Source organism: Mytilus galloprovincialis, chromosome 1 (genome assembly GCF_965363235.1).
Source record: "Mytilus galloprovincialis chromosome 1, xbMytGall1.hap1.1, whole genome shotgun sequence".
In the NCBI taxonomy this organism is placed as follows: Eukaryota; Metazoa; Mollusca; class Bivalvia; order Mytilida; family Mytilidae; genus Mytilus; species Mytilus galloprovincialis.
Genome location: NC_134838.1, coordinates 12,335,694 through 12,350,574, shown reverse-complemented (window position 1 = coordinate 12,350,574; position 14,881 = coordinate 12,335,694). Strand labels below are relative to the sequence as shown.

Genomic DNA, 14,881 nt, shown 5'->3' with positions numbered 1-14,881 from the left:
ATTGGCAATCATACCACAGCTTCTTTTTTTTATCTATAATTATCAAACATCATGTATAAACTAGTCTATCAGCATTAGTGAATGGATTATTTGATATAATTGAATGTCATCATATCCCCCCTTTATATAGAAAATAAAGCTAGAACTTTCGTTCAGATCATTTGACTTCTACATGTATCAACAAATGCTAGAATAAACCTCAACTTAGACACATGATTTTTTGTTAATTAGCTGTTGCTGGTTTTCAACTAGCTTCCCACTTGGTCTTCATTCTACCTACATAAAGCTGTGCCAAAGTTGGGCGTCCGTTTTTAAATCTAATCAAAGAAACAGTTTTCTTATCACCGGATTGTTTAAGGTACATGGACAGAAAGTCACAAATTTTATAGGACAAATAGTCACAGGACAAAAAGTAACAATTAATTTGTTGACAATTGTTTGAATACATAAGATAAATATCTTGAAATATTTACTTTTTAAAACATACATGTATATTCATATTATTATACATATATTCATATTATCTGTCCTACATTCGTGTTAAATATGCATGTTTTCAAGTAAAAATTGGTTATAAGAATAAAAGATTAGAAAAAAAGATGAAACAACAACCGTAAGAATATAAATCTTTCAATTTCTTTTTCATGCGTGAATTAATTTATTGGTTTGAACTGAGACTACTATAACACATAGTAGACTAGTCTCAGGTTTGAGCAGTCATAAAAAAAACTTTTACTACTGTTTTCCTGTTATCATGGTTATAATCAACATTTATTGGGTGCAGTTAATATAGAAATTAAACTTCTGCCATAAATTAGCAATATAGCAAGTAAAGCTTCGATAATCTGGTCACCTGTAATTACATTTACCTGTTAAAATCAAACTTTTTTAGAAACAGAACAAAAAACAACTCTTGCCAAGGTTTTCTCTTCTTTCTTATAGCGATTAAACATACATTTAGTATTTCCAACAATGTACATTTCTTGTTTTACATGTATCCTACAATTTATAACTGGCGCTTTATGGTTTAGTTTTTAAACCCAAGTCTCTGATTTTATACATTTTTCAAAGAAATTTAAACGCAGACCGCGATGTGGACCCCACTTTGAACTGTCACGGCAGAAATGGAAATATTCTCATTACCGTTGGAGTAACAAGAGACTTTATTTGTACAAGAGAGAATAAACAAAATTTATTTTTCAATTTGTTATTTTATATACAATAATTGGCTGATAGCAGGATAAAGCAGGTGTTTCGTGTTTTTTTTTGTTATTAATATTTTCCACTGATCTAATTCAGCTACATTCTTGCAGTAACGTATGATCATCGTATATAAATATATATGGAAGTGTTTAACGACCTTGACTGGCTATACAGCCCTCGCACGGTCGGTTCGTATATAAAAGCGCTCAAATAACTCTTATATATAGGTGAAAAATTTTCAAAGTCAATAGACCATGACTAAGGGGGCGGAGCCAAATGATCTCCATGGAAATGAGATATGCCGATGCTTACACAACTACATACCAAATATCATTGATCTACCACTTGTGGTTTCCCATAAACTGACCTAAGCACAAACTAATACATGTAAAATAAGCAAAAGTTTCGAAGTCAATAGACCATGACTGAAGGGACAGGGCCATATAATCTCCATGGAAATAAGATGTGCCAATGCTTATACAACTGGATACCAAATATGATTGACCTACCACTTGTGGTTCACCATAAACTAGACCTAATCACAAACTAATATATTGTTGACGTCGCCGTCGCCCACGCCGGAAACCGCATACCTATGGCTCGCTTTTTGACTCCTTCAAGGCCAGACAAAAATTAGTAAGCAACCTGCAGAATTCTTTTCACTCATCCAATTGAACTCTTAGTTCAATCTAAGTATTTGAGCATGAGTGTAAAGGACTTCTTATATTTTTTTAGTATTTTGATGTTGATAAGTCAATCTTTGATAGATTCTATTAATTTATACACTACTTTTCTAGTACCAATAAACAGGTGTCTTAAACAATATAGCAAGCCCTAAATCGTCTTGAATCTAAGAAAGTTATGGACAAGTTACTGCAGATTCAGTATTATGAGTGGGATATCAATTTTCTTTAATTCACAAAAAATTAGAAACCATGAAAATAAACAAAACCACGTCAGAAAAAGTATTATAGTTGAGCAGTCAACACCATGATGATTAATTGGCATAATACAAGGTTTCATTTCATTTATTTTGTATCAAAAGGTTTACAAAGAGAAAAGTAAAAAAATATATCAAACTACAACCATATAAGGGAGCTACCATTTGATTTTTATGGGGGGGGGCTAGGATGAAAAATTGTGCCCTGCTTTTTTTTTTAGTTGTAATCCCTGTCCTGCCTTTTTATTTTTTACTCTATTTGGTCCTGCCTTTTTTTTTACTAGTTTATCCTGACTTTTTTTTACACAAATTGTCATCCTGCCTTTTTTTTTTTACCAAGTTGCTCATCCTGCCTTTTTTTTTTTACTCAAAACTCCTGTCCTGCCAATTTTTTTCAAATTTCATCCTAGCCCCCCCATAAAAATCAAATGGTAGCTCCCTAACAATAAATATCAAATAATGCATAGAAAAATATATGGAATGTAAGAGTGTAACCTATAACTGTACTTTCAAATATTTTATTAAGAATTCTCTGTAATAAAAGTTAGATAATCAAAATTTACATAAATTTGTCTCTTTGAATATTTTGAATAAACACTACATAAACAGATCATTTTTATAGTTTTTCTCAATGTTAAGAAAAGGACGGAAAAAAGCTCTTAAATCTACTGATTAAAGTGAAATCTTCTATAGAATAAGTGCTTAATGCCAAAAATGATAAATTCATATGCATAGGCAATACATTGGGAAAATATCAAATAATCTCATAAATTAATGCTCTCAGAACTTTAAGCATTCACTTTAAATTTGAAATCATGACCAAATATAAATGGCAAATTCACAAAAGAAAAAGTAAACATTATAATATCTTCAATGAATAACCAAAGTTCTAGCTTGTGATTAAATTTCAACCTAAAAGCTCAACAAAACCTAATTTCTTTATCGATCTGTATTTATAACTTTCTGCTTATAAATGTAGAAAAAGACCATTTCATTAAATAATTTCCTCATGAATAAATTTAAAAACATGAGATTCTATAAAATACAAAAATTGCAAAAGTATGTGATTGTCCATCATTGCACTTAAATTTGAGGTATCTTCTATCTAGAGCCAGATATTAGTTTTCCAATTCTGTTATTTTCAGCACCCAGGCCCATTGACAAGGCAGCCTATTCCAAGGGATTGTAGGGATAGTGATGTATAGACCTTGACCTCCTGGTCCAGAGATCCATTTAAAACTATTAGGATATCCCAGCATAGTGACTTCTGTGGTCTGTGATGGGAGAGGTGCTCCTAACTTTAGAACAGGATCTTCAGGGTAGGATAAAAGTATAGCATATACTACTTTACTGTTTCCTGAGTGCTTCATGGTATACCTGTAAAAATTGTTTAATAATTATTGTACTGTGTATTCATTATTTTATATGTACCACCTTTGTCAGTTAATGAATTAAGTGGATATTTGGTTTCCTTCCAAATTCTGCACATTTGAATTTATTCATGAAATCCACAGAATTAGTGGGAGATATTGTGGACATAATTGTGCAAATAGTGATACAAGCATGAAATTTGGTATAAAGGTTAACTAAATGATACTTATAAAAAATCCGCTGCTGGCCAGAAAAAAAAATCAATTTTTCAAGATGGCCACCACACATTTTGGAAATGGCGTCATTACAAATTAGCCATTATTTGTCAATCCTTTGAAAGGTGTGTTATATGTAAAATCCAATGTTAGATTTGATAAAAAGCAAATAACAGTTCATAAATTACGACTAGACAATACATTAATGAAACTTTAGGTGACTTCAGGTTTCAAAATGCCGGCAAAAAAGTCAAAAATTTCGATTTTTATACTTTCAAGCAATTTCACAAGGGATGTAAACCCTTGAAAGATGTGTTATAGGTATAATCCAATGTAAGTTTTGGTAAAACGTTAAAAACTGTTCCTTAGTACGACAAAACAACACATAAATGAAGAAAAATAGTGATTTCCGGTTCCAAATTGGAGGCAAAAACGTAGAAAATATTTTAATAATTTTCATCAACTTAAAAAGTAATAACACTCTTTGTTAAGTTAAAATGCCTAGTTTGGTTAGAAAGACAAGTTGCTCGTCTTATAATTATCTGACAGTTGCCTATACAACAACCCGTAGCATTTACGGTAACAAACACAGCTGGATATTTGCCTCCGGATTTCAAAGTTCCTGACACGAGGATGCAACGGCAGTCAAAGAAGTCCATTTCGGATTCAACTGTCATTGATTTTTTCTTCCATCCAACCCCAGTGTTCATGACTTGGTACATTTACCTGTCGAAAACATGAATCAGGCTGAGCCCAAGCAACTCCCTCTTGATTTACTTCTCTTTTGATGTGCTCTGGAAAAGAACCTCTTGTAGGCGAAATGGATTCACAATACCGCTTATTCCTGGCAAACAATTCACATCGTGCCTCACTTCATACTTAAGGGGGTTCGCGGGTCTAAATCATTTATATAGGATTTCTCTATATTTTTCTATAAATGAGCTTTATCTTATAGTTAATAGAAAAATAAAATAAAAAAATGGGGTCACCGTTCATTTGCGCTCACAATCTGCCTTCGAAAGAAGCATACATTTTTGTAAAGGTGTTTTTTTCTGTTGAAGTAATAGGAGAAATAAAGGTAATATCGAAATAAAAAAAAGAAATTTATTACAGAAATCGCTAAAATTTTACAATAATTTAGTTTAAGTACAGCTTATATGGAAATTATATTAAAAAAGATAGGTCACCGATGAGTTGAAAAAGATATTTCAATTTTAGAGCCAAAAAATAACATTTTTCCACCAAAGGGAGATAATTTGGAACTTTTTCAATGATGTATACATTTTTAAAGTCATCTGGGGCCAACACGAATTGATTGTTTTGAATGATTTATGTACCATATGATAAAGTAACAACTACAAAAGGAAATAAATAAAATTTGTAATGAAAAACAAATGTTTGATTTTTTTCTGAAATTTTTATACCCTCGAACCTCCTTAAGCCAAAAAAAAAGTCCTTTACATCTGGAAAACCTTCCATTGTTAGCCAAGGTGACCTCTTCCCTTTCCCACGACAATTCGACAAAGTGTCATATCCACTGAATGCATGGACAAAAGGAAGGGCAGCTACAACAGGACCAAACGCATTTGATATGTCACGTTCAGGAAGCCATCAAAAGTCTTTATTCCTTCCAAAACCTATCAACAATGTGTTCTAACTAGTTTTGCGATTGCTGCAATTCTTGATATTATTATATCTGTGTCAGTACTACACTTCTCATAATCATGCCGAATACGGACAAACATTCGTGTATCTGCTTCTTCATGATTACAAGGGGTAGATAGGAAGTATCCTTATTGAAATTGCAAAGAATATTTTCACCATGAGTAACATACACATTTTTATTAGTCTCTTCAGAAACTTGAAAAATTTCGTTTCGTTTACATATTCACAGAGAAAACTACTCGCTCTACCAGAACCAACACCTTTCCATCTGGCACAAACAAAACCTTGCCTTTGTCTTGTCACAGCCTTGAAATTATTCATTTAGTAAACATCAAATACAATGTCTACTCTTGAATACTTATCGATGCAAGATTATATGTAAGGCAGTATGACACTATTTACATAATCATCATCAAGTTTGCCCAACTTTCACTGCTGCCCCACCAAAGATAAATGCGTCCGAATTTGGATCAGCAAATCGCAGAATGTTTCAAGTAAACCCATTTGCAGCGATTTAATACCACTATTTAAAGAAACAACCTGCGATAAAGACAAAGGAGCAGTTTGGTTTTTATGGATAAAGAAATATTCCAAGTAAAAGTGTCTACAGTGACGAGAAATGAAAAGTCTAGAAAAGTTTCCCAATCACTTTTAAGGTTCTCTAGCTATGTTTTTGACAAAGACGTTTCCAGTGTCATTTTGCGGCCAAAATAGGAAGTCGTTATTTTTTATTTGGTAATAAAAAGCAGGTTCTCCTTCGTTTTGCATTTGCTTCGAAAGATCTTCGTATTGTTTGTACCAATATCTTGGAGTTTATTTACATATCTTACCTGTTCAACAATTTCCTAAATGGAGTATTTTTTTTTACAAATCTGACAACTCTTCTAGAAATGAATTTCTAAACTTGTTCATCACTTTACAAAGCTTTCAAAGCTGTTTAAAGACATCTTTTTGTGTTTATTGTAGAATCTTCATTCGGTCGTTCATCTGTTATAGAATGACCCAAACCACAAGATCTTTCAAATTCATCCTCTTGTATACTGACTCCATTCATCCACTTGTTTAAATGGGATCTTCGGTTAATCCTAAAGCACCAATATCGCGCTTCACAATTGCATTATTCTGTTTTTGTGCCTGATCTTTGTTATAAGAAAGAAATTTGCTGGTCTTACGTACAGTGCAAGTATCATTTTCAAATTCCATTGCCACCTTTGGATGATGTTCGGGAAGGGAAGTCATATCTTGGAGATGGGTAAGTAACGATCGAGCATAATTTATTTGATCAAGACCTAAATCAATACCCTATCATGCTTTATATGAACTGTTTGTAAAGTACGAAATCTCACTCATGAAGTGAGCATAATATTAAAATCAAAAGAAGTTCTTATTTTATAATTGAACGCCAGGAATGAAACTGTGGTCGAGATGACTCTATTTCTTTACACCAGTCTTTGAAATCATTGAACGTCACAGAGCCATAACATAATTATGTATTCTGAGTTTAGCTTTCATAATCCGAAATTAACAGTTCAAGCAAAAGTCATGCAGTTATCTGATGCGCCTGTCTAGTACTAGGTACATTTGAACATTCATAAAAAGAATCTTCCATTCTTGGTGTTGCAATATTGGCTTTAGTAAGACAACATGTCCATCCCCTATCACGCAATATATCACCAAGAGTTTTATAACAAGTCATTTCAATGTACAATCCACCAAACATGACGATAAACTTATCTTTTCCGTACAAATCAAGCCATTCCCAGTGAATTTGCTTAAACATTTCCAAAAGTAACTGATCTGCAGTTACAATTGATGTTTCTGCGGGATTCACCACATTTTCGTCTTATCCATCGAATACCTGAGAATTGCCTGGTAGTGCATACAAATCGCTCTTGATGTCTATAAATAGTTTGCACATGCGCAAAAGTGTTAAACACATGTGTATCATAACATTGAAAAATGTTATTAAACCAATTCATAATATCATTAGAAATCTAAAAACATATATAGTAAATAGTTCAAATGATTTTGAAAGAATTTTGTAACATTTTTGCGCATGCGCAAATACTGGAAATGTCAAATATTCATTTTTAATAAATATATGATGTAAGGAAGGTAGCCGCCAAACCTGATGATTGGTTTTTACCAAAAGAAGGTAAAAGAAAAGTTTTCCAGAAAAATCAATATTTTCAAACTGAAGAAAACAGCCATTTTAGAAAATGGCGGTGGCCATCTTGAAAAAAAATTTTTTTTAATGGCCAGCAGTTATTTCTTAAAAAGTATATAATAATGATGCTTTGTGGTAATTTTCATGCTTGTATCACCATTTGCACAATTCCCTCGATTTTGCTTGCTAATATCTTCCACTAAATATACTTTTCTTCTTTCAGTTGAAAAAATCTAATTGCATTGGAATTTTATGTCAAATTAGCCAGGTATCAAGTAATATTTGAATGGTAATATAAATAGATGTGGTATGAGTGCCAGTGAGATAACTCTCCATCTAAGTCGCAATGTATAAAAAGTAAACAATTATAGGTCAAATTCGTTATGTTTTTATGCTTATTAAAGGCTTAGAAGTGACCACTCTTAATATACTGTGGATTCATTTCAATTTTCGTGAATTGAGGGAAAATGACACTTTCATGGATATTTAATTTTTCGTGGTTTTACCAAAGTCTGCATACAAGCCAATGGAAAATTTACAATTCGTTTAACATTTATATTCGTGGTTAACCTGTACCGTCAAAATCCATGAAAATTGGTATTCAATGAATATTAATGAATCCACAGTTAGTTAGACAATAGACAAATGAATAGATTTTTGTGACACATTGTAATTGCATTAAATTTAAGACTTTTCTGACTTTAAAAACCTACCACACATTCTTAGCAAGAGTATCATTCTGGTGACTCCATGGTACAGTGCTGTATATACCCTCTCCATTTACATTCAACCACTTTCCTAAATCTCTCAGTCTCTCTTCAAACAATGGGATAATTTTCCCCTCCTTTGTTGGTCCCACATTCATCAGCATATTACCTCCACAGCTATATAAACAAATAACTATACAATTGAATTTATAAACTGTGCAACAACACAGTAGACATATACTGGATTACTCTGACAATGAAATGTCTAATGGACTTTTGTCATAAAGAAAAGCTGAACCAATATGCAAAACACAACGTCCCCAAGAAATCCTATCAAGCACAGTAAATCAATTAATATTTCAGTTAAATTTCTTCTTGCAAAAGATGTTATTTGCTTTTGAAATTAGTGGTTTTGCCATATAACGTACACCTATCAGACAAAGGTTCTCAGATGACTTAATGTTCACCAGATAAATCTAGTCAAACCTGTACTAGGCAGTCACTCCTGCAGAGTATCAAAGAGATGATTTTTTTATAAGATGTTCTGATAAATTTTGATTCTGAAATTAAGTGTGGTCTGGGTTGGAGCAAATTGTTTAAGTGTTTTCAACCATAAGAATTGTCATTATCGAGAGATGTGAAATAAAACATGGTGAGTTCAAGCACTGTAAATAAGAAGAAATAATTGAGAATGTCTTGATAATAATGGAGAAATAAGAAAGTGGTAAGGTTTTCAATGGAAACTGAAAGGGTTGAAACATAAGGAATATTGATTTTACCTCTTATTGTATGATTGTGGTTGCAAATGGGTTCAAATATCATTTTGACTTTGATTTCACATATTTTTTGTCATGATTATAGTGTTAGTTAAAAACATTAAAATGACCATTGTTAAAATTTGAAAAGATCTAAAATACTAGTAGTTAGGATGATCTTACCTTACAGTGGAAGCTAGAGTAGATATAATTTCATGGACACTGAGGAACTCATTAAGATTTGTGTTTCTTCTGTAACCCCATGACCTTCGATCTATAGTCATACAATTCTCCCATTTATGATTCTGTTTTGTACCTGTAAACAATTCTTAAAACGTGAATACTTTTTTGAATTGTGCTCTTTGTCATATGGTTTTCTTAAAGCTATATTAAAACAGAAAATTTCAATCAGAACTTTGCTAACGATGAAGGTACATAGCACACTCTTAAATAAGCATATGTTCTCAACATTTACATTCATGCCCATGTCTTTGTAATCAGATATACTGCACCCTATTGACGTCTGAACAATTTATGACAGATAAATTACCAAATTTAATTCTGGAATAGATCAGCAATCACAAGTAAAGGTGTCCAAAACATAGGAATAAAATAAGAAGATATGGTATGATTGTAAATGAGACAACTCTTCACAATAGACACAGAAATTTACAACTATAGGTCACCATATTGTTCAGCCTTCAACAATGAGCAAAGCCCAATAGATGCCTATACATGTACCAGTATTATATATATATATATAAAACGCAGTCTCTGTTGCAATTGCTCTACTGTTGTCATATTTTAAATATTATACCAGCTTAGATCTGTCAGGACTGTTTATTGGGACTGTATTTCCACGCAGTTGTTTAACATCTCAACTGTCACCACCTTTGGGAATTTAGATTGTGCCAGTTCACATCGTAAATAACTATTTTTATTTTGGCATATCTTTTTAGTCTTTGCGCCGTGTTTGGAAACTTTAAAAATTGTTCCAGCGTTCGCTCAAATTGTATAAATTTCAAGATTTTGATAGAGTCTTAATTTGAATTGACATGATTCATTTGTCATCGTGCAATTACCGAGGAAGGATATCTGTTATCCGAAATATCTAACATATTGTTTGTTTTATTGTGTTTTTGGTGATGTTGTACCCTTTTAGACTTGTTATATATTATATTTTGCATTTGTAGTGTACTGAATCGTTTTTATGATCCATCGCCCCGTAAGATTTATCGTTGACTATTTATTCAGTCATTTAATATATATATATATTTGAATCCCGGCGAGGGAAGAACAAAAAATTTGCGAAAGTAAATTTACAGATCTAACATTGTTGGGTTGATGTTTAGACAAGTTGTATATACATAATGTACACAGCCATGTTTCACCATCATTGATGGCGATCCGATGGATAAATCTGTTGTAGAGTTGTCACTGAATCAGACGTACTTATATTATATGTTATTCAGGTCTCATAAGGGTATTTACTGTGACATTCCTGGCTTAGAGTTTAGATCCCCTGAGCCGTTATGATGACGTTTTTGAGGTTCCAATTGGGGACAAAAACGTCGTATATACCCCGGCAGTTTTCTGAATATATACTGACATCTCTGTGTTGTTATCCAATCACAAACCTTGACACATTTGTAATCCGTAATATATATATATATATTATATTACCTCTAAAAAAACACCTACTTTAAGACAGATTAATAAATAATATACCTGGATTATATCTGTCTTGGCATGTGTAATATCCACCATGTTTACATGCACAACCTTTACCCCATCTATCATTGGTTACAACTGTATCTTTTACAGGACTGAAAAAAATGTAAAATATTAGCACTTACTTTTGAAACACATAAATTTACATATTTTTCTCCTGATTGATAAATGCACAGTACACGGATGCCCCACTTGCACTATCATTTTCTACGCTCAGTGGACTGTGAAATTGGGGTAAAAAATCTAATTTGGCATTAAAATTAGAAAGATCATATCATAAGGAACATGTGTACTAAGTTTTAAGTTGATTGAATTTCAACTTCATCAAAAACTACCTTGACCAAGAACTTTAACCTGAAGCAGGACAGATGAACAAATGGACGCACAAACCAAAAATCATAATGCCCCTCTACTTTCGTAGGTGGGGCATAAAAATGTATAAACACTTTCTTTAATTTAAGGGAATTTAACTTTTTCAATTGTCTTTATTTAATTATGAGTTTGGAGGAGATAATAACAGATCTATCATGTTTTTTACTACACATGAAGCAGTATGATGCACACTTAAAACTTAAGACGTGTCTGTTACCTCTCATTATACAGCCAAGTTAAAAATTCCTTAGATGTCCAGTATGTATCAGGTCCAGCATCTCCATCTGACCACACAACTTCTGGTTTGTATTTGTTGACAATCTCATACAGTTCTGGAATGGTCTTGTGCTGAAAGTAAAAACAGATTGGATTACAAATTGATAAAGCTTATTTACCCTCTTTAAGGGTCTCTGTTGTAAGTGGTCTAAGTAATTTAACTACTGTATCACTAGCCTGTCAACATTGAGGTTGTGAGTTCTAATCCTGCATGTAACAGGTGCATTCCACTTTAACCTTAATTATAACAAGGATTCTTCAGTTTTCCTGATGAAGTCTGTGGTTCCAATGAAAATTAACGACACGAAATGGCCTATAGTGTTGAAAGTGGTGCAAAATTTCAATAAATCAATTATCATGAATATATTTCAAAACCTTTGGATATCTGCCTTGGTTTTTGTATGTTGGCGGCTTATTCAGACTCTTATTAGGATCAACTGTATTCCTTTATGGATCTCTTTTTCATTGAAATTAAAAGTTAAAAGTTTTATATACCTTCACAAAGTTCTGTGTTGTAAAATTAGACTCTTTATCTTGGAGATATAGTGGATTAAACCATTCATATAGAGAATGGTACAGTCCAAATTTAATGGCAGTCCTGCTTCTTATAGCATTTGCTAATTCACCTGAAAATAGGAAAATACATAAAAATGTATTAAAACATAAATGTCACTTAAAGATTTTTTCCTGCAACCATGGCAACTGAAACAAGCAATAGCTGTAACAACTAACATCTTATTTTGGCAACAACTAAGAAAGAAAAGTAAACATAGACAGGAGAGCATGTACAGTACTCACTACCTGATTGAAATTTAGGTCTTTCCAAATTTTACCACGACCATGATGACCTTTTTTTAAATTATATATATTAAGTACAAACCCTTAATGTTATTTTATTTTTATTTTATATTATGCTTTAAATAAACCCCAAAAATCCAAAACTATAACCCACAACATTTCAGCATACCACCCCTTCCCTTTCTTATTTTTTATGAAAACACATACCAACAAGATCTCTGCTTGGTCCAGAAGCATTTGAATTCCAGTTAAAAGAGTAATTTGATGGCCAGTTGGTAAATCCCTCATGATGTTTACTTGTCAAAACAATATATCTACAATAAAAAAATTAAATGCTTCTGGTATAAATAAAGCAAGTTTTAATGTTTACTTATTTGAGACAGAAACCAAATTAAAATGACACATAGAGAACAATACATGTTGTTGATTAAATATTTGTAGATCTTATTGTTACTGGTCACTTTCACTGTTTTAAAAAAGTTCTCCCTAGATCAGTTGTTTACCATGTTACAGTAGCCCCGAATTTTTTTTTCCAAAAAAAAATCTTTCCCTAAAGATACCGTCACAATCTCAATTCAAATTTCCATTGGAGCAGGAACATATATATTAACGGGACTTGACACTACCTAATTATCGCCGATTTCCTTGTCGTGTAGTTAATTAATAAATGACACGATACAGAAAAGGACATGTAATAAATACGTATTCGCTGTTATACTCGATAATTAAAGGCTCTACATTTCTTATTCGAAACAGTTCAAAACTATTGGTTTGAAACTTGTTTTTCTTCATTCATTGAAATAGGAATATAATGAATCACTATTATAAATATACAATATAATAAAAAAGAGAAATATTGGATTAAAAACGGCAAATTATTGTTATAATCGTCTTCCATATTCAAATTAAAAACTTTTCAACAATTAAATAAATAAAAAGTTTTTTGACACGTTTTTTTTTTATAAAATAAAAACAAACCTCTTCTAGGAAATCGTTTTATCTTGAGAAAATAACTTTTTTGTTCTTAAAGGATTTATCTTAGTTTCCATATTAAAATAGAAAGCTTTGGATAATTCTTTGAAATAAAGAAGCATAGTGAAATAATTACAAAAAAAGCTTGAGGAAAGCACAAGTCTAGTGTTTGAATATGTAAATATTTTAGATATACAGTTCCCAAATTGGAGATGCAACCATAATAATACATTTAAATACATCATAAAAGTCTAAAAATAGAAAATTAATATTCCTTTATTAGCATAAATTTAATAGTAATTTGACAGATAATTATAATCACCTCAAGACAATACAACATTTTTTTATACATAATTTTAAAGCAGTGTAAGGGAGGTAATCCTCAACATATTTGGATTACCTCCCTTACACTGCTTTGAAATTGTCTTAATTGTCCATTTACCAAAAACCCTCCTTTTTCCCCCCTAATTCCTAAATGGTTTGGGCCATAACACCCCCCCCCCCCCCCCAAGCCTATCCTACCCTTTGTGGTATCGAAACTTGTGGTATAATTTCAAAGTGATCCATACACTTACACACAAGTTATTGCCTAGAAAATTAGAAAAATGCCTTTTTGGGCCTATTTTTGGCCCTAATTCCTAAACTATTAGGACCATAATCCCCAAATTCAATCCCAACCTTCCTTGTGTGGTTATAAACCTTGTGTTTAAATTTCATATCTATATATATAGTTTTATTTACTTATACTAAAGTTATTGTCCAGAAACCAACTGTGTTTGGACGACAAGGACAACAACAACATGATACTAATAAACAGCCGCAAAATTCTAGATGATAAAAAAAATAGACTGGTTTAGACAAATCATGTAAAATGTTCTCCTATAACGTACAACAGTAATGATTATTGTTTGAGACCACTGACGAATCATGATAATGATATTTTAAGGAATCACAGTAAAACTTTAAGCTGAAAATGACCATTTGATGCCTAATAGTAAAAGGTATTCCTATCCTCATAGAGTTTAATGAGAAAGAGTGCATGGACCACTTGCACTGTTGGCACTTACTTTGCACCAGATGCTGCAAAAATATCTGCCCATTCATTAGGGTTATAAAATTCAGTGGTGAACTGTGATGCAAAGTCAGCATAAGTAAAGCCTGGCCGGAAATTATTCTTCATAAAATCAACTGCTGACTTCTGTGGTTTGGGTCCTTTCCAATAGTACCAGAACCATTCCGAAGTAAAACTGGGAACAGAAAAGACACCCCAGTGAATAAAAATGCCAAGTTTTGCCTCATCATACCAGGATGGCAGTGGTCTTGAATCTAAAGAATTCCATGTTGGCTCGTATTTAACAGACTGAGAAACAGAAAAAATAAGTAACAACACAGAGAGGAAAAGTACATGCACATTTGCCATTTTCATTTTCCTGCTGTCACATGATCAGCTGATGGATGTATAAGGCTTTGGCAGATCGGTTCTTCAAGAAATCTTTCAAAGATAAAACTACATACCACAAAATAATTTTAAGCAAAAACATACCAAAAGGTGCTAAATTGATATTTTTCAATTACAAAAAATACTATATGTAATTATGAATTAATACCAGAGGTCCATTACTAGAGACTGAGTACCTAGTAATGGACTTCTAATAATACAAATAACAAAGTAAAATAAAACCCCATGTACTAATGATACTTATACAGCC

The 14,881-nt window shown here is 32.2% G+C and overlaps 1 protein-coding gene across 1 annotated transcript; it reads right to left on the bottom strand.

The window, feature by feature from the left end:
* Positions 1-2,891: 2,891 nt before the first annotated feature.
* LOC143065397 (alpha-L-fucosidase-like) lies at positions 2,892-14,616 on the bottom strand. Its single transcript, XM_076238949.1, has 8 exons — positions 14,240-14,616; positions 12,408-12,514; positions 11,898-12,028; positions 11,344-11,474; positions 10,752-10,849; positions 9,207-9,339; positions 8,275-8,445; positions 2,892-3,520 (listed from the first exon to the last, which is right to left on the bottom strand). Exons 1-8 carry the CDS (start codon positions 14,596-14,598, stop codon positions 3,262-3,264), a joined length of 1,389 nt encoding a protein of 462 aa, XP_076095064.1. The 5' UTR covers positions 14,599-14,616; the 3' UTR covers positions 2,892-3,261.
* Between the last annotated feature and the right edge of the window lie 265 nt (positions 14,617-14,881).

Coding starts and splice junctions, on each gene's coding strand:
- LOC143065397 (XM_076238949.1), bottom strand. CDS start 14,598: ATGAAAATGGCAAATGTGCATGTACTTTTCCTCTCTGTGTTGTTACTT. Junction 10,850..11,343: donor ACTTGGCTGTATAATGAGAG/GTAACAGACACG, acceptor CATTTTTTTCAG/TCCTGTAAAAGATACAGTTG. Junction 9,340..10,751: donor CCAAGACAGATATAATCCAG/GTATATTATTTA, acceptor AATTGTTTACAG/GTACAAAACAGAATCATAAA.